Source organism: Physeter macrocephalus, chromosome 4 (genome assembly GCF_002837175.3).
Source record: "Physeter macrocephalus isolate SW-GA chromosome 4, ASM283717v5, whole genome shotgun sequence".
NCBI classification, from domain to species: domain Eukaryota; kingdom Metazoa; phylum Chordata; class Mammalia; order Artiodactyla; family Physeteridae; genus Physeter; species Physeter macrocephalus.
In genome coordinates, this window is record NC_041217.1 from 14,764,035 (window position 1) to 14,787,067 (window position 23,033).

The window sequence follows — 23,033 nt, forward strand, 5'->3', positions numbered from 1 at the left end:
CCCGCGTCCCCCGCATCGGCAGGCGGACTCTCAACCACTGCGCCACCAGGGAAGCCCTACATATGTATTTTTGTGTGGCAGTTTCTGGATGATCATCAGACAGGGGGATCAGAAGAGGCTCCTCCTTGACTGCCTGGCCACCTGCTCTATCTCCATTGGATGCAGCATTAATTCTCATTCCATCCACTTGGGTTATTTGACCACATTCTCCTTACATGCATCTCCTTACAATAAAGCCTGCCCTGCCTCTTTTATAGAATTAGTATGAAAATAAAACGCAATAAGTTATGCTGCAGACCTTCATAAAATGTAAATTGCTATACAAATGTATTTCTGTCTTCATTTTTTCCAGTAAGAGGGTATTTGCTGCTTTGTACCTGTGATGACCACCAGTGGGTCCCCAGATCCCCCTTCTGTCCTGGTCAGAGACCTCTTGGCCAGAGTCTACATTTCCCAGCTTTCTTTGCAGTCTGGTGTAGTCACACGACTGATCTCAACAACAGGAGTGTGGAAGTGATGTGGGTAATTTGTGCATCACTTTCCGAAGAGGAAATCACTTGCCTTCTGTTAGCATTCTTACCCCTTCTGATGGGCTGGAACTAAGGGTGTTGTGACAACTCAGGCTGTACCACTTGGAAGCATGATGAGGAATCCAGATCCTGAATGACCTTGTGGGGCTGAGCTGCCCAGACCATCCGTCCACTCACCCACAGATGGTAACTACAGTTTTGAACCTCTTGCTATACCAGATTAAACTATCCACTGCGAATAACTGTTATCGTGTAGCCTTCAAGCCCATGTTGTCATTTCTAATTTCAGCTGTGGCAACTGTCCACGTTTTACCCCTGTTCTTTCCTCCACTGTATTTCATTCTTCTCCTTTTTGACTCTCCCAGGTCTTAGCCTTACTTCTATATTTTCCTGTGAGGCCTGGTCTTTCAAAGATGTTCCCAGCCCATAAAAGCATTCTTTTTGCTTTACACATAAGGAATCACTTGTTGAAATTTTACCTTTCCTCAATCATCTCTCTCATTTCTCAGAGCTCTTTTTTTCTTTGCCAGAATTTCCAACTATTCTTCTTCTTTTATTTTTAACTTGTTATCTCAAAATCATTTTACATGTTACATGGGGCTAATATTCTGATAAATGAGGGTGTTGGGTTTTCAGGCGGTATGTTTGCTCAATATTTACTTCTTAATTGCTGAAAGGTCCCATACATATTTGTCTCCAATCATTTTTTTAGCTAACAGAACAATCCTTCCAAAAATGTGTACATAATTGTGTCATTCCATTGCTTAAAAAGCTTCACTAACTATCCATTCACTGTGGTATAAAGGTAAACTCTTTAGTGTGGCCTAAGAGGCCTTCATAATCTGAACCCCGCTCTTTGGTCTCCTCTCCATTACTTTCTCTGTCTTATACGTGCCCCATCCGTATCAAGATACTTCTTTTTCAGACCTGCTGGGCTTCCTCCTGCTTCCTGCACTTGCATGTGTTGCTCTCTCTGCCTGGCCTACCTCCCCTTAAACTGATAGGCTCTAACTTGCCCTTCAGTTCTTTCTTTGGGCACAGTATCCTTCTTGAAGTCTTTCCAGTCTGGGTTAGGTGTCCTTGCAATACTCTTCCAAAGCATCCTATGCTTACCTCTATCATCGAACTTACCTGCACATCGTTTCTCATATTAGAGGTAATTATGTATTAATTTCCCTATCTCTTCATATTAGCTTCAAATCCTGATGGAATTTCCTACTAGTTTTCAAGTTATTGGTCCTCATATACTGACCGGTTATTAGTAAGGATTTAATAAATATTTTTGATAAATAAATGATTGTAAGAACAAATGAATTTTGGTCAGCACTGGTGGTTGTAGCTTTTAATTGTCAATTTCTAAAAATGGCTGACTTCTCGTCTAAATTGGTCTCAGTGGAATTTGTTTGAGCATCATTTGAGTGCTTAATTTTTTTTCATGAAAAGTAAAATTTTGTTATTTTTCATATTCAATTTATAGTGTTTTCTGGTAGGCAAACCGATCTGAAATATGGATGTTAAAAGGCCTTGCAATATTATATCAGTAGGTGGAAACAGCTATTCTCTTCTGGAGAGGTCTACTGCAAATATGTCTTAAAAACCCTTCAAAATCTGGATCTTGATTACCAAGGGCAGATAAAAGCAGAGAACTGTCTTAGAAGAAAACCAAGTAATTTTTAAATGAGGGTTCATGACTTAACTCTATAACTGGGAGTGGGAAGAGATTAGGCTTTTCCTACCTAAAGGCATTCCAATAAATATTTTTTTTGTTTGCTTACAGTGTGCTAAATCTAAAAATAAGGTAAAATTAAACAGGGATGTTCTATTCACGTGGATACTTCAAACTGGTAAGAGAGACGAGACAAGTGTCCAGATGCCAATGACACATACGTGGTAGAAGTGGTGAATGGCGTGACCGTGTGTCACAGGAGCACAGAGGAGAGAGGGATCTGGACTTGGGAAGCCTAAACTGAGAACATGAATTCTGACCTTGGCCTTGAGTGTGATGGTTAAGAAGAACATTTCAGGTGGAAGGAACTGCTGGTGGGAGGTTTGGAGCACTCCGAAAGGAGTGCTATACCATGTGGAGTTCACTACATCCGCAGCTCCTAAAGATGACATGATTTGAACCTGACTGTTACCACAAGTTACTTTTACAGATCTGACCCTCAGTTTCCTCACCTGTGAAATGATCATACTTACCTGATTGCTTTATGGGTAAATTAAGATAAGGTTGAAAAATGTTTAGCACAAAGGGGGAGTGGCAGAGAGATGGACTGGGAGTTTGGCGTTAGCAGATTGAAACCATTATCTATAGGATGGATGAAGAAGAAGGTCCTACTGTAGAGCACAGGGAACTATATCCAATCGCCTGTGATAAACCATAATGGAAAAGAATATGAAAAAATGAATGTATAGATGTATAATTGAATCACTTTTCTGTAAGCAGAAATTAACATTGTAAATCAACAGTACTTAAAAAAGAAAACTGTCTAGTACAGCACTGGAACTAAGGAATACTCAGTAAACTTTATCTCTATTCCTTCCTTCCCTTCCTAATCTACTCCCTCTCATCCCAGTATCCTGCTTTACTGTTTTCCTTCTCTAGGTTTGCCATTATCACCCACCATTGGCTGGGTAAGGCAGAATGATGAGTCATGATGGAATACAGTGGTTTTATTGTTTATTTGACCTCAGGTGGCTTGAATTATGTCACTTAAATGTATTCCATTTGACTCTAAACAACAGGTGTGTGTACACACACAGTTACACACGCACATCTAATTTTTCAAAAAACAGAAACTTAAGCAGAGACTTAAGTAAATGGATGAATAATAAAAATTTAATAGATGGCAGAACTATTTTGGAGATGATCCTAAAATTTACAGCGTCTTTCACCTGACTCAGCCAAGCCTAAGAATCACTATTTTGGACTAATGCAGTAGGGCTAAAATGGGGCTTGGAAATTACTATTTTCAATAACCATGAAGGTTCTTGTTCCTAAGATGATGGCCATCTTGGGGAAACACCAGGCTGCAGGAGAGCACAGTCTCTGGCCCCAGACCCAAGATCAGGAAAGTGATACTGACTTCACTGAAGAGTCTGTCTCCTCCTTGGAATGATGCTGCCAGGTCTTAGTGACCAGACAGGTTTCTACCTCTTTTCTGCTTGGAAGAATAACAACATTCATTCATGGCACTTATTGAAAGCCTGCGTTCCAACTTTCGAGAAAGAAAGAAAATTAGGCTCACTGCAAATTAACTGGATATACCATAAAAGGTCACATAACTATATATTTCCCTGTTCTTCATTCTCTGCAGGCTTACTTTAAAATAGAGTACATCCTTGTTTAAAGTTTGACTCTGAAAAACTTTAAACTACTAACTTTGACCAGACCCAGATTGTGCCTTTAACTACCTGGTAACTATCTGGCTCATAAGTATGATGGAATTAATTGATATGAGGTGAAGGAGGGAGTTGAGGTCATAGTGAAATAAATCTGCGTTTTCAGCAGCTTTTCACTCCCCCTTCTAAGCCATGCGCAGGTGGCTCCCTTTCTGTTACCTGTGAAGGAGAGTGTGTTTACACTTCCCACATGAACAGGCTCTTCAGCAGATGAGCACATTTCTTCGACTGATTCCTTCCCGATGGAATTGTGAGATCCTCCTATCACAGTACAAACGTGGCTGGTAAAGTTGAAGTCACACCTGCCGCAGTGCGCTGTGGCTTCCATAGACGCCGGGCAGACGGTCCTGCAGACTTTGGTTTCCTAAGTCAAGCGGTAGAGGTGGGGCGGGGGGAAGGGAATTGGAAACGTTCATTTAGACATGTGTGGCATAGGTTTTTACAACCCTCAAATGAAATTTTCTTGTGCTTAGTTCATGAATGAACACCTCAAAATTCATAAAAAGAAATGAGGGCAGTCTGTACACTAGAAAGAGCAGTTACTTTGAAATGACACAGATCTGGATTCAAAATCCAGTTTTGCAACTTATTGGTGATGTGACCTTGAACGAGTCTCTTATCCGCTCAAAGCCTCAGCTTCTTCCGTGAAAGAATGCAAATTCAATTTACTATTCGGGTTTGTTTGAATGACTCAAATGAGATAAGGTAGATGCCTTAAACTTAGTAGATATTCTATAAATAATAACAGGAGTCGTTATTTTATTATTGTTACTTTGACACTTTCCTAATGGAGTTTTAGACAAAATAAAGAATGTGAAATTTGAGAATCTGCACTTCTTGTGCTCTTGGGAAATTTGGACTAATAAGAAGTATTCTGCTTCCAAGTTTTAGAAAATTTAAATATTTCATGAACTGTCATTATAATCATTATTATTTATATTGATAAACGTTTTCTCTGGTGAATCTCTGGACATTTTATAGCTATTGATAAGTACTAGTAGGCTCTAATCTCAGAAAATGAAATCCTTCATCATCCCAAATTACAGGAGATATAAATAAGGCAATATTCTTATAAGGCAAAGCTCTATTTCATCTTCCCTTTATATAGGTAGCATAACTTATTTAAAATCATTTTTGTTATATAAAAGTGATCTACATTCAATCTGTCTCTTTACCTAAAATAAGTTAAATTATTTTCCCAACGATCATCAAAGTAAAGCTGCTTCAGAAAAATATAGTTGGATTTCCATTTAAATATGGTGAATCGAACATGTGCATTTATCTTCATTTCCTCTTAAAGCCCAACCAAATGACAATAAAGGAATATGGAAAGTCCAAGGAAACAGGAAGGGAAGTAACACATGTTTTTGGAAGCTGGGAAGTGGATGGATGTGGCAGAGACAAGGCTATGTGCCCAGGAGTGCCCATTTTTGCCTTTTCTCCCCTGGAATGCTAGATTTTCAAGTCCGACTACAATAGGAAGAGTCATGTGACTAGAAATGTCTGTGTGACTGTGTACAGAAGAGATGCATTCTGCATCCAGGGAAGACACATACATGTGCAATCATCCACTCGCTCCCTTTTTCCACTGTGAAGCCCCACAAGATGGAAGCAACTTGGGTTCCTGAGATGTTGCATGGAGGAGATCTGCCAGTCTCACACTGGACTGTCCCATGAAAGGTTTAAAAAAAATTCATTCTGTTGACCCACTCCATACATGAGTATGTCTGTTTTTACCTCAGCATAGTCCAGTGTATTCTAGCAAAAACACAAATTAGTACTTTGAAGTTGGATGTTGTCTTAACAACAATAACAAAACCCTAAAGTATGTGGCATTGGCTTAGGGTTAAGCAGGCCATGGCAAAGAAATACGTACTGGGCTTTGGGAAGCTGAGGAGGTCTGTTGTGCTATGGCTAAATATCCTGCAAACTCTTCCCTGGGATAACGGTCAAAGCCAGCCAAGTGTTCCTGAGCTCACCACTCTGGGGAAGACATCATAGCTTAGAACATGAGCAGTTATGTGTGCTGTTAGAGCTGCATTTGGCCAAGTATTAGAAAAATGAGAAAAAACGTAGAAAATAATTGGTGAAACTAAAAAAAAAATAGAGAGGGTCCACTGTAAGATATAAGCCAGGAGCCAGAGTGGGAAAGCTAAACGCAATTCTGCATATTGCATAGTGAGAACCCCAGCCCTCTTTGCTACTGGATACTCCATATGGCAGCCAGGCATGTATGCCATCCCGATGTAGGATGGAGTATTAAGGATACTTCTTTAAGTATTAAAATAGTACCAATCTTAAACCATAATGGAAAAGAATATGTAAAAGAATATATATATATATATATATAACTGAATCACTTTGCTGTACAGCAGAAATTAATACAACATTGTAAATCAACCATACTTCAATAAAATAAATTAAAAAACCTAAAATTTTATAGGCAAAAAATAGTACCAAACAAATGAGACAATTCAAAGAATAAAGCAAACAAACAATTTAAAAAAGCAACAATGGAATGAATATTTCCAGAATGATTAAAAAAAAAGACGTTCCATGAATGAAACAAGAGTGGGATGATATAAGTAATAATCAGCAAACAAGAAAGAGCACTTAAAAACTAAAAAATAATATGATAGCTAAAAAAAACCCACAACAAATCAATAGAAAGGTGGAAAGATATAGTTAAGGCAATATCTCATCACATTGAAAAAGATTAGGAGTTAATCAATAGGCAAGAAACAAGAAGAAAAAATTAAAATATCAGTTTAGGAAGTCCAACACCCAAGTGATCAGTGAAAACAGACAAAAGAAGGGGCAAATTATCAAAGAAATAATAAAATAACAGTCCCTGGAATTGAAGGCCATAGACCCCACCCTGAAAAAGTCCACAAAAAGTATATCATTATGAATATTAATAATAATGATGATAATAACATCTACATAGAGGCATCTTGCCATGAAATTTTAGAAAAGCAGAATAAAGAGAATGTCTTAAAAACTGTTATAGGAAAAACAACATGATTACCTACAAAGAAACAGGGATCAGAATAGCAATGAAAATTTAAAAATGCAGAAATGCCTTCAAAATCCTGCGTAGAAATAATTTTTGACCTTGAATTGTATACCTAGCTAAGCTATCAATCCAATGGGAAATAGAATTACAATAATTTCAGACATCAAGCTCTCAAAACATTTACCTTTCATGCACCTATATCGAGGGAGATAATTTTTCAAAAGAAGGTGGCAAAAAGGGACAACTGGGGTTCGAACACAGGAAGACCAACACAGAGGAGGAGTGAAAGGAATTCCCAAACTGACAGCTTAGGGAAGATGGGCTGGGACAGCTGTGCAGAAATCCCACAGTGATCCAGTCCAGATTGGAGCAGGAATTGGAAGACTCCAGGAAACAGGTCTTCAGGAAACAAAATGGAATCTATGGATTGAACTTTACCTATAACCCACTGCTTGATTCAGCATTCAGAAAATCTCCTAATCATTTAAATATGAATTTTAAATACAACTGTTAATTGGCCTTCCTAGAGCCAATTCAAGCCAACTTAAAAGATCATGGTTATATCCTAAACATCCTCCTTAAATAATGGAGGCTGTCTCTTCTTGACCAAAATGAGATGCCTGGGAATCAAATGTGAGGTGGGCAATAACGAAACACATAGTTGTGAGTGATGGTGTCATTTCTGAAACTAACAGGTTTTCTATCTTCATTCTTCAAATATGAGTGCCCCTTTAAGGAGAGTTTTTTATATAGATGCTTCCTAACTCGTTATTTTAAAGGCACGTTCCTGCAACATCACCAGCCCTTTAAGACCAAAAACTACTAAGTATTTAAGAAAAATATCCTAGTCAAAACTTCTGAAAACACTGGCCTGGAATAAATTTTGGAACATAGTGTTGGATAGATTTCTTTCATAGAACTGACTAAAGTTGTGTTCAAATCAGATCGATTCTTAAAATATTTTGTAGACAAAACCTTACTATTTTTGTCGGGTGTTTTGTATGGTTATTCACTTCATGAAGTACCTACTCTCTTCAACAATTTTATGTGTTATCTGTTTTTTCCTTTCTTTTTTTATTTTAATTTTATTGGAGTATGGTTGATTTACAATGTTGTGCTAGTTTCAGGTATACAGCAAAGTGATTCAGTTATGCATATCTTAATATTCATTGCCACAAAGTGCTTGCTGGGGCCTTAAAAATCTCAAGACTTACGGTCCATGCGACAGACCATGATGTCCACACAATGATTGTGTAGTTGCCTCACTCAGCAAGAGCTCTTCTATTGTCTGTGACCAAAGCACCGATTTTTAGCCATCTCTTAGTGACAAATTAATACCAAACATACTAGGGTGTTTGTTTTTGAAATGCCCATAATCCTTTCCTTAAACTGGTAGGTTTCTAGAGTGCTGGGTCAAGTTTAATGCTAACAAACACGGCATGGCTGTATGTGGAACATCTCAACGTACAAACATAAATGATGCACCCACAGGCCTATTCATTTTTGTGGTTGGCTGGCTTTTGCTGATCTTGCACTGTCTTAAGGAATTTGATAGAAACACAGTGAAGTGAATCTGCTGTATGTAAGTTCTCTATGAAAGGAAAGTGATGGCCTATGGTTGGGGGGCTAGAGAAAGGAAGCTGAATTTCCCTTCATCTCCCTCCACAGCAACATGCCGGCTCAGACTTTCTGTCTGCACTAATCTGAAGTGCTGGTAAAGCTTCCTGAGAACAGCTAATCATTATTAATTCCTTTAGAATTCATTGCAATAACATCAATCATAGCGAACTCATTTGGTATTAATATGGATGTAATGTGAAAATGAATAATGCACACAGGAGTTTTTATATTCCTATTTTAGAAAAATAGTTATGAACAATGTATTTCTCTTTCCATTGTCAAATCAGCCCGAGAGGTTTTCTATCAATTACCTTCATCATCATTCCAGTTGAAATCTTGTCAGAGCAAACATATTTCAAAGGATTATATCCAACTCCATTACAGCATTTCTGGCTCTTTGGAATAAGTTCAGTCTCACAGCATTTTACTGGCACTGGGTCATTCTTTTTAACATGTGCTTTAGACTCTCCACTGGAAGCTGAGCAGCATATGGTATCTGACATATTCATATAATCCTGCCCACAACAGAACATCCCTGCAACAATAAAATGTTATATATGAATATGAAATAAAAAAAGAGACGAAAACTGAGGCTGCTATAAAGTTTGGTATAAAAATGTCAGACTCAGGCAGTTCCTGAAACGGTATGATAGCTCAGGTAGCATTTCCCTACCAAGGTGATTTAAATGTACAATGAGGGGTCCTTCTGACCAAGAGCACTAGACACTAATTAGGTAAAGAACACACAAGAGGAAGTTTTCTAAAATCATTCAGCAGGGGGCCAAATTTCTCCTAAGCCCCATAAAAAATGATCTGATTTCTGTCATGAGAACTGCCTGCCCATTTTGTGATGATAACATCTTGTTGCAGAAGAAGGGGTAGTTAAACCACAGGAACTCAGAAGAAATCTTCAGAAATTCACAAGGGAGAAGAGGTCACCCAAGCACTCTGGGATAAGAGGCTAGACAGTGGAGAGGTAGCACCATCCTAGAACTCCAGACTTTGTATAAGCATCTTGTAAGTTTCCGCCTGCCTTTGTCTAAGATACAGATATTTGATTCTTGTGAATCCAGCAGCAACTGTAACCATTCTTTGGTCATGAGATAGATTTGTATTCAAAACCAGTTGAGTGCACTCACTGATCAGGTGAACCATTTGGCCACCATTCTTCGAGCTGCACTAGACCCATCACTGGACGTGGGTAAGAGGTTGGGATGGTGGCCGAAAGACCTTGCAGGGAAGATCGTTGATCTCCACTTCTCGATGAAAGACAGGTGTGCCTGAGATACCAAACAGCCTCCTTTCTCCCACCCAATTCAGTGTAACTGCTTGTGTTAACATCATTTAGATCTTGCCATAGAAGAGACACAGCAGAAATACAGACATAAAAGGCTGAATAAACAATGTACTAGAGTCAGATTAAGCTAGAAATTAAGATGCCTATACCCCATGTCACAGGGCTATCACAGTAGAATTTAAATCCAGTTATATAGCAGCACAATGAGATGAATGATTTATTTATTTATTTATTTATTTATTTATTTATTTATTTATTTTTTGCGGTATGCGGGCCTCCCACTGCTGTGGCCTCTCCCGTTCCGGAGCACAGGCTCCGGCCGCGCAGGCTCAGCGGCCATGGCTCACGGGCCCAGCCGCTCCGCGGCACGTGGGATCCTCCCGGACCGGGGCGCGAACCCGGTTCCCCTGCATCAGCAGGCGGACTCTCAACCACTGCGCCACCAGGGAAGCCCCGAATGATTTATTTTAATTAGAATTTTGTTTATTTATTATTAGGCCTGACTGATAACATAAAGAACCTCAACTTCAAAGAGCCCTGGGGTCCCAAATTGCTCAATCTGGTCCTGTAAAAACACCTACATTATGAAAGACACTCCTAATAATAGACCAATGAGTTTTAAGTGCTTTCCAGTTTATAAAAAAAATCACTGAAAGTAGACACTGACTTGGCACATGGCTTAAGAAAGATGTTTATCCACATATGACTCCAAAGAACACTCTCACTGATCTTTCCACGTTAAAAACATATCTCTCAATAGTAAAAATTTTTTATTTGTGATTAATGATATACATTGATCATAACTGCATTTCGACATCATGTTTAAAGGTGGTAACTCTTCAAAGTAATTGGTTTAAAAGTAAACTGTTTTCTTTGGTGCTTTATTAATAATTTTAGTTGTATTAACATTTCCAGGGGAAGTTCTTTCAAACAGATACACACAGCAGGGCTATCACTGTAGTCTGAGTCTTGATTATGATGGGTAAAATTCACACACTCTCTCTCTCTCACACACACACACACACACACACACACAAATTAAAAAGAAAAATCCACAGCTTCAAGTTTTATATTGTTTGGGTATTTTTTTTTTCTGCTGCTTTCTGATCAGACATTTAAATACAACCTTGGATTCTTTGCTGTCATTTTTTTTTTTTCTCCAGCAGTTTTCTTAAAATAATTCACGTTTCTATTTTAAAGAGCGATCAAAATCTGAAAACTGGCCCTTTAGGGAGAAGAATACATTCTCCACCTCTAATCCGAAATTACTTTATGGTTTCACCATGCTTTAAGTATAAAATAAAAATGCAGACATTGACCTAATTCCAAACTCCTAATCAGTCATCGGATCGCTCTGAGGGACTTCTGACAGGTCCAGTAAAATTTTGATAATGAACTGTTTTTACACTAGAAAAAAAGGATGCTTTCTTTCACAAAGAGCTTCATCTTTGTTTCACTGAATTAAAATTTAAAGCCAAGATTTCACTCACATAACAAGAAGTGACTCCCTTTCTAGTTTCTTTGGTAAACCATTACTTCTTTAATTATTATCAACCTTGTTCCAGTGTGATAAATTGCTAATTACTTAATACCCTAATCAGCGTTCATTCTTTGCACAGATAAACTGTGACAGTGCCATTAATTTAAATAGTAATTTCACTTAATGGCCAGAACGGCACACCAGATTTTTATGCAGCATTTTCTGAAGACTGCATCCATCACTGCAATATTCTGACATAAAGATGTCTGACGTGCACTAACTCACTTAGGGAGAGCAGCTGTTGCCGAGCAGAGCTTGGTAGTAATTCCCATAGTGCATCACTTCAGCATGAATGAGCTGCAAATTCAGAGACAGACAATCTTCTGAAACTGCATTGCAATAACTTTTGACCCTACCTAATCTATCACATGGAGCACTTGACTTTTGACCTTTGACACACAGAAATCACAGTTTTAAATATGCCCAAAGAAAAACAAAACAGGTCATATATTATTGATGGATTGATCTACACTTCCAGAGGCTCTCCATTAAATTTGTCCAAAGGTGGAGATTCTCTTTGAACAAGATGCAGATGTTATTAAAGGGGTAGAGTATGCACTGAACTATTAGATATTTATTTCTGAGATCAAACAGCCTATATTGTCTTTCCAAATAGTGCATATAGCCAATGGATAGCTTCCGTCGCATTGGATACAACTGAGAAAAGAGTGAAGGAAAGAATTTTTTTATTCATGATATTATGAATACTTCCAATGTGTTACTAACACTTACTTAATGTCCATGGCTGAAAGGAGAGCATTTATAAACATACGGTCCTGATGAATTTCTGAATTGTTAATTCTGTAAAACAAGTGTGCCATTTTTCTAAAAATTATCCAAGAATTATCATGCTTTTGAGTTAAAAATAGTACAGTCATGAAAAGCAGAGTCTAGAATATGACAAATCCTTGTAGAACTCTGGGACTGACCACGGGGACCACATTTTAAGCCAAGGAATTATATTTCAGGCCTAGAAGAATGAAAAAAAAAACCAGGTTTGTGATTAGTCATTCTCGGGACAAGCATAAAGTTGATGGCAGAGCGTGAAAGAAAAGAAACGCATCGTGTCTTCACTAGCAGCTGGCTCTATGGCTACCACCACAAACCTGAGACAGGGTAGGGTAAAAATGTTCCCCAGATCATTGCAATGTATTTTACAGCATTTATACATTACACGTTTCAAAAGGTCATTATGTCATATGGAAATCTTCCTGGGAAACCTTTCAAAACACATCTTACAAAATGGATTTCTATGATGTATTTTCCACTCTGCAAAGTCCCCAGATTCCATCTTATGTAACAGGGGTAGTCATTCATTCAACTGATGTCAGAGTCTAGGACGTGGAAAGTCAGTACTTTATTCTAGAACAGTTTCAACCCAGAGTTTCATATCCAAGGTTGCATGGAGAACACAGATAACAGAAATAAAGCAATATGTTCCAAAGGTATGTCATGATTAGTTCCTCACGGCTAACAGAAAATCCAGTCCTCTCTGCCTGATAGAGAGGCTTGAAGTTTCATCTTTTAGTATGAAGGGGTGTAATCAAGTCCAATCTAAGATTGATGGCACAAATGATAAAACCATATAAGCAAACACTACGAATAAAAAGAGGAATAAAGAGGTTTAAAATATATTCATCGAAAATGGTTAAGAATACGTGTCCAGTGAAATGACGAGCATGACTGTCATCCCAGGTACCCGTGTAACACTCCTACACAACTCATCTGCCCAGAGAGAGCACTAAAAACATAAACGCTACTCCAGCACTTCTGTTCCAACAGCATCTGTTAATTCACTCCATTTATAAAATACATATTGACAAAGACAACTGAACTGGGACCAGGGAGATTTGATTTGGTGTGAGAAAGTCAATTCAATGTGATTTTGTTAAAGGGCTCCTGCAGGCAAATAAAAGAGTTTAAGTAATAAAGTACATAAAGAGATGTTTTACGAGCCAGCCCGGTGTCGTGGCGGGCACACAATGCCAGGCAGGGAGAGAGGCCGGGCTTAGGAACAATATTATGAGATCCAAACCCTCAAGCAGCAGGTATGGTATTGCTAGGTCGAGGAAAGAAAGGGCCATATGGATATTCTGGAAGGTCACTAAGGTCACAATCATTAGGGGCGACAGGAGGGAGCGGCAACAGAGAGAAGAAAAAGACATGTGGAACGTGTCTGTTTTCAGTGAAACCTGCAGGGAGGTCAAGAGACTGAAAAGAGATTTTTTTTTTTTTTCCTTTTTAAAAGGCTCATTCTTTCAGGCCACCATGATTACCAGAGTTGGTGGAACTGTTGAAGGTCAGGGGAAACTCTGGAGCTAACTTTGATTCACAGGAATTGAGGAATGGCACAGTTTGCTTAGGAAATAGCTGGCCAGCAAGTATATCATATTGAAGTACACCAGTGATTCTGAAATTTGGGCCCATGGACGGACTTCAAGGGCGTATGAAATGGCAAAACAAGTTTTGTGTGTATCCTACATATTATTATTCGAAGTGAGGGTTTGTAACTTTCAAAAGATTCTACCAGGAGTGTACGACCTCCAAAAGATTAAGAGCCTTTGTCCTAGTGGGCCGTGACCTCTATTTCTTTTCTGAGAACAGGCACTTTTGGCAAGCGTTTTAACTGACTTATCTTTCCTTCTCCTTCACATCCATTCTGCCACCCAAATCTCATTTAGCTCCTTAAATCACCGTTCTCAGCTTCGCACTGACTCTTCCCTGAGGACCAAATAATGTTCAAATCCCTTTGGCTTCTCGGCTTTATCTCCCTCTATTTCCTTACGCACGGCATCTTCCTCCAATCAACCCAACTGCTCACTCCTACCTAGACACGCTTTGCAGGCTGCTAATTTCACACTTCAGCTCAAGCCATGCCCTTTAGCTGAAATGTCCTTCCTCCATCCACCTGTCTCAAAATCCTACTCATTGTTTGCGGTTCCGATCAGTGGTTTAGCTTTCTTCATCATCTTGGCTGGAGTGATCACTCAGTCTTAAGATTATGCTTGGATTCATCCTTCTCTTATGCCTGTGTTTAACCTTACAGGCACTTTTCTCCTTGATTAGATTGCAAGTCCTGAAGGATGAAAATGGAATTTTAGCCATTTTTTCACTCAGAAAGCCCTACGAATGATATTTCGAATATAGTCACTACATGGTACATGTTTATTGAATGAAGGAATATGGCAATTGACTTAAAAAAAGCAACAGATGAGCAACAGGGTTAAAATGAGATCGCTTACTGCTGTTTTTGAGCTCTGACTCATTACGGTATTGGGCGGGGGGGGCAGCACTTTTACATCCCCACCACTCCATGACCATGGTTCTGTCTTTAATGGACCTGTTTTTAGCTAACACATCTAAAGGAGAAAGAGGTACTCAACTGGTTAGTCATAGTACAGGATAACTAACTAATGGCCATAAATTTCTAGCAGACCTGATTACTGAGCCTTAAAGCAGTGGTTCTCAAAGTTTGGTGCCAGGACCCTTTTATACTTTCACAAATAATTGAGGACCCCAAATAGCTTTTGTTTATATGGGTAAGATTTGTTGATATTTACTGGGTTAGAGCCTAAAACTGAAATGTTTGAAATAGATATTCATTAATTCATTTAAAATAATGATAAATATATAACATGTTAACATAAATATTTGAGAAAAAATAAACATTTTTCCAAACTGAGAAAAATTAGTGACAAGAATGACATTATTTATATTTTTGCAAGCCTCTTTAATGTCTAGCTTAAAATGTCTATCTGCTCCTGCATTCAACTATTGCAGTATCATGGAAGCCACCTAAATGCCCATCAACAGATGAATGGATAAAGAAAATGTGGTACAGATATACAATGGAATACTACACAGCCATAAAAAAGAACGAAAATTTTGCCATTTGCGGCAACACGGATGGACTTGGAGGGCATTATGCTAAGCTAAATAAATCAGACAGAGAAAGACAAATATTGTATGTTATCATTTATATGTGGAATCTAAAAAAATACAACAAACTTGTGAATATACAACAAGAAAGAAGCAGACTCAGATATAGAGAACAAATTAGTGGTTACCAGTGGGGAAAGGGAAGGGAGGAGGAGCGAGGTAGGGGTAGGGGATTAAGAGGTACAAACTACTATATATAAAATAAATAAGCTACAAGGATAGATTTTACAGCACAGGTAATATAGCCAATATTTTATAATAACTATAAATGGAATACAACCTGTAAAAATTGTGAACCATGATATTGTACACCTATAACTTATATAATATTGTACATCAACTATACTTCAATTAAAAAAACCTGTTGCAATATTACACGTCATGTAACCTCTGGAAAACTCCACTGTATACTTATGAGAGAATGACAGTGAAAAAGGCGTATAATAGTTTAGTATTATTGTGAAAACAGTTTTGATGTCACAGACACCACCAGAGGTCTCAGAGACCCTCAGAAATCCCTGAGCCATACTTTAAAAGTCACTGCCTTAGAGCTTAGCACACATACACAGCACCTTTTCTTGTAACTTGGGCACACTTGTGGTATGTAGTCAATGTCTCATTTTTTTCTGGTCATCAGAAAATGTTGGCAACTTGGTAGTTATATTGGGCCTGTTCATCAGACTTGATAAACATTGATATGGTTTGGGTTGGAGAGTATCCAGTGCTTGTTCAGGTATCAGAATGTTCAGGAAGGTTAAGAGCATGGACTCTATGAATGGAGTTAGAAACTCTTCTTAGTCACAGTGGCAAGAAATTCATGGGCAGATCTCCCAGACTCCCTTGCATTTAGGTATCGATAGATAGCTGAGTTCCAGTCAATGAAATGTTAATAAAACTATTTGCTATTTCTAGACCCGGCCAAAAAACAAAAAACAAAAACAAAAACCCCACACCTGTTATTTCATACTCTTTTCTTCTTCTGACTGCAGACAACTCCCAGGTGACCCGAGAAGCTACCTGTTGAAAATGACAGCGCTTCCAACAGCCAGAATGACTGTGGGAAAGAGATCTTACCCTGAAGATACGTTCACACCACAATACTATTATATGGGGAAGAAATGAACCTCTATTATCTTTGAGGCTTTATATATTTTGAGGTTCATTTACAGTAACAGTGTTACCTGAAGTAAAACAGCCACTTACTAGATGTGTGATCTGGAAAAAGTTTTTAACTTCTGTACTTCTGTTTCCTCATCTGCAAAATGGAGATAATAATAGTACCTACTCATAGGGTTGCTGTGAGGTTTAAATGTGTTAATGTGTGTGAAGCACACAGAACTCAGCTTGGCAAATACTGAACATGGGATGTTGCCTGCGTTTTGTTGTTGTAATTTGTCTCCTACTCCTGTATACATCTTCTAGCCAATAAGCAGTGTCCAGGAAACACCGAGCTGGATTTCCTGACTGGACTTTAGTTATTATCTTTAGAATACTAACCTTTTACGTCTACAATCCATAGGGGATATTTCTGAAATGACTTATGTGTCTATACCAGACACTTGTGTGTATTATATGATTTAATACATCATTCATTTTTAAGAAGATCTTGGGAGGTTGGTTTTTGCTGTTTGTTTTTGTTTTTTTGGCCTTACCTGGAAAACTCAACTTTCTTGTTACCTTATAGTACAGATCCAGGTGCCCTGTGACATTTTTTGGAGATAATCCTTAAATTCCTTAGGTCAATGAAAATCTCACAATTGAAATCTAATTCTGTTGTATATAGGACAACTAGCCACTCTTACTATTTTCTGGACAGTTGATGGAGATCAACAAAATGACATGGGACTATCAACCACTTTGACAGTATATACATTAAAATCTTCCTTTAAATATGTCCTACTGGGTTGGATTAAAAAATGCATAAGATGGATACAGTGTGGATCCAGAGAGGTGATTTTTTTTTTTTTTTGCGGTACGCAGGCCTCTCACCGTTGTGGCCTCTCCCGTTGCGGAGCACAGGCTCCGGACGCGCAGGCTCAGCGGCCATGGCTCACGGGCCCAGCCGCTCCGCGGCACGTGGGATCTTCCCAGACGGGGGCACGAACCCATGTCCCCTGCATCGGCAGGCAGACTCCCAACCACTGCGCCACCAGGAAAGCCCCAGAGAGGTGATTTATTGCTTCACAGAATAGTAAATGCTTTGGAAATACACCTGATGGTCGTACAAAGATAAAATAAGAAACTAGAAATCAGGTATTTTTTTTTGACTCAAAGAAGGAGATGAATTTTTCTCACACTGGGAGGATTGAAATTTAGTTATGAATAACTTAATTTGGCACTTCTTACTTATTTAAGGGCTATCAAAATACTGAGAGTCTAGTATCCTTATTAAGGCACAAGATTCTGGTACACCCAGGACTGATACTTTTAATAAGTTTTGATTATTTAGTTTCATTATTGAAGCGCTCTTCTTAATAGTTTTCATCAGAACTTACTTTATTTTATTATTTTATTTTTGGCCATGCTGTGTGTCTTGCGGGATCTTAGTTCCCCGACCAGGGATTGAACCCGCGCCCTCGGCAGTGAAAGCACGGAGTCCTAACCACTGGACCTCCAGGGAATTCCCCATCAGAATTTTACACAGAAGAGAATGTGTACAAGAACATGGTATTTAACAATAACACTATAATAATTTAAATAATTGTTACTTGTATTATGGATAACTCTTTGATGATTTTTTTTTTTTTTTTTTTTTTTGCAGTACGCGGGCCTCTCAATGTTGTAGCCTCTCCCGTTGAGGAGCACAGGCTCCAGACGCGCAGGCTCAGCAGCCATGGCTCACGGGCCCAGCCGCTCCGCTGCATGTGGGATCTTCCCGGACCGAGGCACGAACCCGTATCCCCTGCATCTGCAGGTGGACTCTCAACCACTGTGCCACCAGGGAAGCCCTCTATGATGGTTTTTAAAAAGAGAAGAAATTAAAGAAAGACAGCAGAGAGTTCATAGTTCATCTCCATCAAGATATTATGATGTCCTGAAATCTTATCTTGGAGGGACTGGAATTCCAATGCACACTAGTTGCAGGGGTAGATTTATCTTGAAGCTCAGGAAAATTGATCTTCAAGGCCCTTTGCTTGCATGAGCCCCTTCCAAGGCAAGCATAGACATAGTTTTATAAAATTTGTGAATGTATAATATTTAACTACAATTTGTTATGGCCACTATCTCTTGCCCTTTTAACTTGTCCTCTGTCATACATGTCCTCATATTGATTGAGATTGGGGTAACCATGGACATTTATGGACTCAAACTAAGGGAAAGTTGAGTCTGGGGAATATTTAGTTTGGGTTCAGTAGCTAAATTTATATGATTTCAGCCACTTTCATAAAAAAGTTGTTAAGGCTTAAATATGTCATTTTCACTGCAATTTGGAAAGATAAGGAATGTGAGAAATTACAGACTCTTAATTTGTATGCATATAAAGGGAAGGTTTAAAGAAAAAGATCAGATGGAAAAATTAATATAATATGAAATAAAAGCTGTAAAAATGAAAATGAAATCAACTGAAATATTCTGACATCAAGAAGAGAATTGTAACAAAATAAATTTCAAATCATACTCAAAGTAGGAAACTATTAAAAGAAAGTGATGAATCTAGGATTGAAGCAATGCATAAGCAATATGATTACTTTGATAACATAAATTATGAAAAGAAGTAACTCATATTGGAAAAATCTAAACTTCTTACTGATTTGTAGATAAAATAGTGGCATCTATGATAAAATACAACTTAAATTCAGTCACACAAAAAGGATATCCATGAAAACTGGTGATGATGCTGTCAGTTCAACAAATATTTAAGACAAGTCGCTGCAAATCCCCTTAAGACGAGAAAACTTAAAACGCCCTAAAATCTTAAAAAACCCTTTGTAGATATTTCTCCAAATTTGAAAATAATCTATATTTCCATAATATTACAATAATGAGTTGTGAAGCTTAAAGTCACTTTTCTAAACTTTAAATAATTAAAAAAATTTTTTGATTAACTATGTGACAGGAAGGAATGAATTATCTTTCTATTCTCTCTACAGATAATTATAGTACAAAGCCATGGCTGTATGAAGAGGTGACCAAGGGTGTCAGTTAAACATGTCAGGGAAAAAAATATAGAGGGATGTCAGAAATTATATAATCCAAATATACTATTTTTATGTTAGTGGAATCTGCCAGGTTTATCCTTTTACATGTATAATTCTTGTCATTTCTTTTCCCCTTACAAATAAATATTTATATTTTATCTTGTCTTCATCATTTGGTTTTATTTTCTTAAAAAGCGTCTCCCAAATTTTATAAATTTTGGCACCCCCAAATCTAGATCTGACTAACTGTGTGATCTTGAGCACGTGTCTAATCTCTGTGCCTCAGCTTCCTCATTTTAAACATGTGAATGATAATAGTACCTATTTTGTACAGATTAATTGAGGGAATAATGTATAAAACATTGGGCATAGTACCTCCTAGATAGTAAGTACTCATTTAATGATAATGATTGCTATTAATATTAATGCCAATTTAATAGCTATAGAAAAATAAAGGAGTAAAAGAATTATGGCACAACATCATCAATAATAATTTGTATACTCTCAGCATTGCTATGAATTATTCTCTTGGTCCAGAACCAATGCATTCATGTGTTTGTTTGTTTGCTTTTTGGTGGACATGACACTTTTCAAGAAGAAAGAGTTTTGGTCTGCTTTTATGAAACACATCACACGCACATAAAAAGTGTGAGGTTACATTTTTCTTTGTTAGACAATGTGTAGCTATTTGTCACATTAGATGTAATTAACGTGAGCTTTCATTACTTATGTGTTTTATATCTAGGGCAAATTTCTCAACCTCTCCGTTTCTGAGATTCTCCCTCTACTGAAAGGTAGATGAGGCTCCCTTACCTGGAAGGCGACTGTACACCACACCCTGTTCCTCTCCCCCGCAGCACTCGAAATCTTTGCTCACAATCTGTCCACCACAGCACTGCTGGCCATGGCCATCATGGAGCCTCCCAGCACAGCAAATCTGGTTTCCGGAGGTGGAGTATGGCAGTCTGCCACAGCAGGAGTCACCGAGGCCAGTGGAAACCCGATTGTGCTGTTCATCTGGACAGCATACTTCACCTGTCAATTTACGACAATAACCATCATTGCATGAGTTAAAAAAATATGCTTTGACTCACGACTAAATTTTATCACAATGATCTTGCAGATGCCAACTGGTTGACAGGGTATCGTCATACTGGAGTTGCAAAATCTCAATACCACTTCAAAATGTTTGCACTGAAGCTGTATAAACACGTGTCTGTGCCAACTTAGAGGCAACGCTATGTTGTCTATTTTCTTTCTGACCCCTGATACATGAGCACATGAGGTCTGGTGACATGGATTAAGTGACATTACAAAAAAGTTTGTCTACAAATACTTCTCTATTTAGTATATATATATATATATATATATATATATATATATTATTTTTTTTTTTGGAAAGTGAGATGGACTCAGAAATCAATTCTTGATAAATTTGTATTGCCTTTGATTATAATTTCTTTAACCAAACTACATTTATTTAACCAAACAAAAGATTTGACATGGATTAAGTGACATTACAAAAAAGTTTGTCTACAAATACTTCTCTATTTAGTATATATATATATATATATATATATATATTATTTTTTTTTTTGGAAAGTGAGATGGACTCAGAAATCAATTCTTGATAAATTTGTATTGCCTTTGATTATAATTTCTTTAACCAAACTACATTTATTTAACCAAACAAAAGATTTCCAATGGAAAGGTTAATTAAATGAAAGGAGGTAAAAATACTATATTCAAATCTGCATACTATATTTTGCTGAGCTATGGCAGACACTGCATTTCACTGATGTAGTTCCATCCACATTTCCCCTTTATATGATATTCTGAGAAACTTGAGACAAGAATAGAATAATCTTTTGCCTAGTGCCTTGGGATCAAATATTCTAAATATTAGTAGTCATTTTTTTTTTTGTATGAGGCGGCTTCTAAAAGACAAAAAAAATTTTAAATTGCTTTTCTTAAGGATATCTTAGAAAGGACTAATAAGAACTTGGAAAATGTAAAAATCAAACTTCATCTTTCCTCTCTATCTCATGACCAACGCCTTCCTAGCCCCTGGAACCTTGACCTTCTCCTCCCATTGCCTTACTACTATTCTTCTTCCTACACCTTCAAGAGACCCTCTTCTATTTCCTCCACTGCCCCTTCTTAAACATATCTTTCTCCCTAGACACTATCCCTTCATTAAATCTTATGAGGTATGTGAATATGATGGCCAACCTGGCAGGTTTTATAGCTTTAAACCACTGTCCAGATAAAATTTACATAATCTAGTTAATGACTTGCCAAACCTTAGGAAAAGGCACAAGTTCCCTGAAGAATTTAGGATTGCCTCAGGGATTTATAGTCCTGGACTCCCTGATCTCTGTCAATTAGCTCATCCTCTTGTGAAGACAGGATATGCCAAAACTTGGTTAGTAAAAGCCAGATGAACTGCTAACCAAAATGATACTTAAAATATGGGACAATATTTAACTACAGATAGATATAGAAAGAGTACAAAAGTAGGGCAAGAACTCTTAGCAGTCATCCCTGAGGTCTTTCTTATCCAAAATTCATCGGTCAAAAACCCATCCCACTAGGTGAAATGGACAAATTACTACAACCTACCAAGACTAAATCATGAAGACATAGAAAATCTGAATAGACCTATGACTAGTAACAGAATTGAATCACTAATCAAAACCTCCTAGCAAAGAAAAGTCCTGGACCAGACGGCTTCACTGGTGAATTCTATCAAACATTTAAAGAAAAGTTAACATCAATCCTCCTCAAATTCTTTCAAAAAACTGAAGAGGAAGAAATACTTCTTAACTCAATATATGAGCCCAGAATTAGCCTGATAACAAAACCAGACACATCAAGGAAAGAAAACAACAGACCAATATCTCTTATAAATATTGATGCAAAAATTCTCAACAAAATACTAACAAACTGAATTCAATTCATTAGCACATTAAAACGATTATACAACATAACCAAGTGGGATTTATTCCTGGAATGCAAGGATAATTCAACATACAAAAATCAATCAATGTAATACGCCACATTAACAGAATGAGTGAAGGAAAACACACGGTTGTCTCAACCGGTACAGAAAAAGCATTTGACAAAATTCACCACTTTTCTATTACAAAAAACATTTAACAAACTGGAAGTAGAAGAAAATACCTCAACATAATAAAGAGCATATGAGAAAACCCCACAACTAACATTATACTCAATGTCATTCTCAAGAAAGCTCTTTTTCTAAGATCAGGAAGAAGACAAGGATGCTGACTTTAACCACTTCTACTCAACATAATATTGAAAGTATAACCAGAGAAATCTGGCAAGAAAAAGAAATAAAAGGCATCCATATTGAAAAGGAAGTAGTAAAATTATCTCTGTTCACAAACAATACAACCTCATGTGTATAAAACCCTAAAGATTCCACACTCAAAACCCCATTTGAACTAATAAGATAATTCAGCAGAGTTGCAGAATACAAAATCAACATACAAAAATCACTTGTGTTTTCATACACTATAAAAAACAA

The 23,033-nt window shown here is 37.6% G+C and overlaps 1 protein-coding gene across 1 annotated transcript in view; it reads right to left on the reverse strand.

Moving 5' to 3' along the window:
• The window catches only part of USH2A (usherin), an 829,367-nt gene that overhangs the window by 207,028 nt on the left and 599,306 nt on the right, over nucleotides 1-23,033 (reverse strand). The window contains exons 49-51 of the mRNA XM_028488076.1: nucleotides 20,297-20,518; nucleotides 8,880-9,103; nucleotides 4,092-4,296 (exon numbers count right to left, since the gene is read on the reverse strand). Coding sequence (XP_028343877.1) covers nucleotides 4,092-4,296; nucleotides 8,880-9,103; nucleotides 20,297-20,518 — 651 coding nt within the window. The remainder of the gene's footprint in view (nucleotides 1-4,091; nucleotides 4,297-8,879; nucleotides 9,104-20,296; nucleotides 20,519-23,033) is intronic.